This window comes from Colobus angolensis, unplaced genomic scaffold (genome assembly GCF_000951035.1).
Source record: "Colobus angolensis palliatus isolate OR3802 unplaced genomic scaffold, Cang.pa_1.0 Scaffold140, whole genome shotgun sequence".
Classification (NCBI taxonomy): Eukaryota; Metazoa; Chordata; class Mammalia; order Primates; family Cercopithecidae; genus Colobus; species Colobus angolensis.
Window position 1 is genome coordinate 1,644,039 of NW_012114489.1, and position 3,997 is coordinate 1,648,035.

General features: G+C 36.1%; 1 protein-coding gene across 2 annotated transcripts in view; it reads left to right on the plus strand.

Annotated features, from left to right (window-relative positions):
- Positions 1 to 3,997, plus strand: part of PRDX4 (peroxiredoxin 4) — a 19,784-nt gene that overhangs the window by 12,789 nt on the left and 2,998 nt on the right. For both annotated transcript variants that reach the window (XM_011935104.1, XM_011935105.1), the window contains exons 5-6: positions 2,183 to 2,313; positions 3,452 to 3,486. In XM_011935104.1, coding sequence (XP_011790494.1) covers positions 2,183 to 2,313; positions 3,452 to 3,486 — 166 coding nt within the window. The remainder of the gene's footprint in view (positions 1 to 2,182; positions 2,314 to 3,451; positions 3,487 to 3,997) is intronic.

The window sequence follows — 3,997 nt, forward strand, 5'->3', positions numbered from 1 at the left end:
AGGAGAATCGCTTGAACCCAGGAGGCAGAGGTTGCGGTGAGCCAAGATCGCACCACTGCACTCCAGCCCAGGTGACAGAGCAAGACTCTCTCAAAAAAGAAAAAAAAAAAAACCAGAAAGAAATATTACTTTGTTCTATTAGTCTTTAAAATAAACCACTAAACTTAAACTATGTTACTTTATATTAGCCCTGATTAAACTATGTTAGCATCATAGACTTTTAGAGCTGGAAGATTATTTAGAGATCTTTCACCAACCCTGTCATCTTACAGATAAAAGAGACAGATTCATAGAGTTCTGTGATCTTAGCCAAAGTTATATAATTATTTAATTGCAGAGCCCAGACTTAAATCCAGGTCCCCCAACTCCTTGTCCATTTCTTTTTCCTTTTTTCCAAACTGACTCCAGTAATGTTTTTTCTAAATACAAGTGTCATACTACTTAGCAAACCTGTGTCTTTGGAGTAGGAAAAATTAAGGAAATATTTTACCCAGATACTCTCACTGGGTTACTTGAGCTAACAAACATTAATAGAATTCTTTGAAAAGGGGGCAATTTTAGCGTGAAACAGTTGTAATTTGGTTGTATTGCTGATTTGCTTTGTAGTGCCAATAGTTTTTCTTAAATGTTTTATGTGAAAGTGTCAGTATTTTATAATCCTGTGTTTTTTATAACAACTTTATTGGAATATAGTTCACATATAATACAATACCCATTTAAAGAATACAATTCAGCTGGGCATGGTGGTTCATGCCTGTGACCCCAGCATTTTGGGAGACCTAGGTGGGAGGATCCCTTGAGCCCAGGAGTTTGAGACTAGCCTGGGCAACATAACCAGACCCTTGTCTTCTACAAAAATAAATAAATAAATTTTTTTTGTTAAATTAGCCTGTTGTGGTGTCACATTCCTGTAGTCCCCCCCTACTCAAGAGGCTGAGATAAGAGGATCGCTAGAGCTTGGGAGTTCAAGGTTGCAATGATCTATGATCACACCACTGCACTCTAGCCTGGGTAACAAGAGTGAGACCCTGTCTCTAAAAAAATTAAAAATAAAGAATACATTTCAGTGGTTTTTGTGTATTCACAGAGTTGTGCAACCATCACCACAATTTTAGAATGTTTTCATACTCCGAAAAACCCCATACCCATTAGCAATCACTCCCTGTTTCCCCTAACCCACTTCCCCTGGCTTTAGGCAACCACAAATCTACTTTATGTCACTATAGTTGTCTATTCTGGACATTTCATATAAATGGAATCCTACAATATGTGCTTTTATGACTAGCCTCTTTTCACGCATAATGTTCTCAAGGTTCATTGTATTGTATCATGTATTGCTACCAGCAATTACCCCTCTTTTGTACTTGCTAAGTCTTTAATGTTTTCTGCTTTCATAAAGTCTGTTACTAAGTTAATTTCCAAGAGTAAATATGCCCCAAAAAAGACTGAGGCAGTTTTAAAATGTGGAATCATTTGAACATTAACCAAGTAAAATTATCTAATGTTAGCTATATTATTTGATTTGAGCCATTAGTTTCTTTTTAAAATTTTTTTTTAAGGCCGGGCACGGTGGCTCACGCCTGTAATCCCAGCACCTTGGGAAGCCAAGGCAGGTAGATTGCTTGAGTCCAGCAGTTTGAGACTAGCCTGGGCAATATGACGAAACCCTGTTTCTACAAAAAATATAAAAATTAGCCGGGTGTGGTGGCACACACCTGTAGTCCCAGCTACTCAGGAGGCTGTGGCAAGAGGATCACTTGAGCCCAAGAGGTTGAGGCTGCAATGAGCCGAGGTCATGCCACTGCACTTCAGCCTGGGCAACAGAGTGAGATCCCGTTTGAAAACAAATTTAAAAATTATTCTTTATTTTCAAAATAATACATGCACATATGTGTATAGTTTTTAAAAGCCAGATTATCTTCAACAACTGTAAATACTATGGTACATTTCTTAGCCAAAAACAAATTTTTAAAGCTGCAGTTTTACAGTGATAATTGCAAATTATACATTAGATTGAGGGAGGGATATGCGCACACATACGTGTGTGTGTGTGTGTGTGTGTACCATTGGAGTAGGTAGGTAGTGTGGTGTTTGTTCTGTATAGCATTCTTCTGTGTGGATGGTATAGGAATTCACAATACATAGAAGAAATGGCCTCACCTCTACCATTCTTCTCTTACAGAGGTCTCTTCATTATTGATGACAAAGGAATCCTAAGACAAATTACTCTGAATGATCTTCCTGTGGGTAGATCAGTGGATGAGACACTACGTTTGGTTCAAGCATTCCAGTACACTGACAAACATGGAGAAGGTACCTTTCCTTTCTAACCTTTTGATTTTTTAGTTTGAAAGATAGCATAATTCGTTTGGTTTCTTATCATAAAAGTAATTTGGATATTTCCACAGTTTTCTGATTATTTACAAATTATTAGCAGATCTTTTTAACAGACCAAATTATAATTTAAAGTGCTTTAACAAAATATCAGACCAGGCATGGTGGCTTATGCCTGAAATCCCAGCATTTTGGGAGGCCAAGGTGGGAAGATTGCTTGAGCTCAGGAATTCGAGACCAGCCTGGGCAACCCAGTGAAACCTCACCTCTACTAAAAATCAAATATATATGTATATATGTGTGTGTGTGTGTATAAAACTAATGTATTCTGCTTACTAAATAAGATGCAAAAATATTCACTATTTGCATAGTCCTTTTTGATAAACTCAAAGAGAAAAGTTTCTGCTACTGCAATTTTTAAAATTATGTTTCTGCAAGCTTAGAATGTGTCAATCTGGCAATATTTAGTGATGTAGTTTTCATTTGCCTGTTTGTATTATTGAATTTAGCCTTTCAGTAATCCTTGATCACTTTTCTGCCTTTCAGCTAAGATGAAGTATAATAATGTAATCTCTGGGCTTATTCAGTATCACATTTGTAATCTACAAGTTCATCATTTTGCTAAAATAGAACACATATATTCCTTTTAAAAATGTCACTGAGTCACTGAGTCAGGATGCATTCTAAAGTCTCTTTTGACAAATAGTGAATCATGTCATCAGTACAAAGTACTGCAGGAAACATGGAAAACAAGCTAACTGGAAGTTTATGTAAATTTGGAGGAATTTTTGCCATGCCTAGGCCTTTCAGCTCACCAGATTCCCAAACTTTCCAACTGTATTAGAGGGGCAATCAACTTGATTTCTTGTATTTTTAATGTAACTAAACACAATTGCTAAAAATGAAAATAGATTAGCTGCCTGTTGATAAGCTCCATGACTGAAATTCCTTGGTGTGAACAGGAGGTTAATAGAAGTCATGTGCTCGGTGGTCTGGAAATGTTCTTATTAGTCTATTCTGTTAACTTCAGTCTCATATAGAAACAGAAAAAGTCAGTTGCTGGAGGTAACTGAATTCTGTTTTTAAAATGTCTTCTGCCTCTTTTTGTTTCTTTTAGTCTGCCCTGCTGGCTGGAAACCTGGTAGTGAAACTGTAAGTATATATATTTTTTTTATGTTGAGTTGATGGTTAGAGTCAAAAAAAAAAAAATGCTAACCTTAGAATAATCTTTCCTTGTTACTAGAACTGTCTTGATTTTGTAAATGAAGTAAACATTGCTAAGCAGAAATCAGAGTACAGACATTCTTTGGCCTCTAGGAAGAGTAGCTGAAACTGGAGAAAGCAGAATATGGGGCGTGATGCTGTGAATTTTAAAGCCAAGTATACAGATAAATACACCATTCCAAAAAAAAAAAAAAAAGGGCAGAGGGGAGACTTGGTAGAATAATTCAGAAGTCTTATAGGTCATGTATCAAATTTCTTCCTGTATTCTGGACAAAGAAAACAGTCACAAACAAAACCTTTCTATGCATAGTAGGAAGTTTTGAGAAAATCTAGCTCAATTAATACTGAAGATAATGATTCTCTCCTTGTCATGAAGAAAGAAGAGATTGAAACACGTATATTCTTTCATTTAGGAGGCTGTATATATATATATATATAT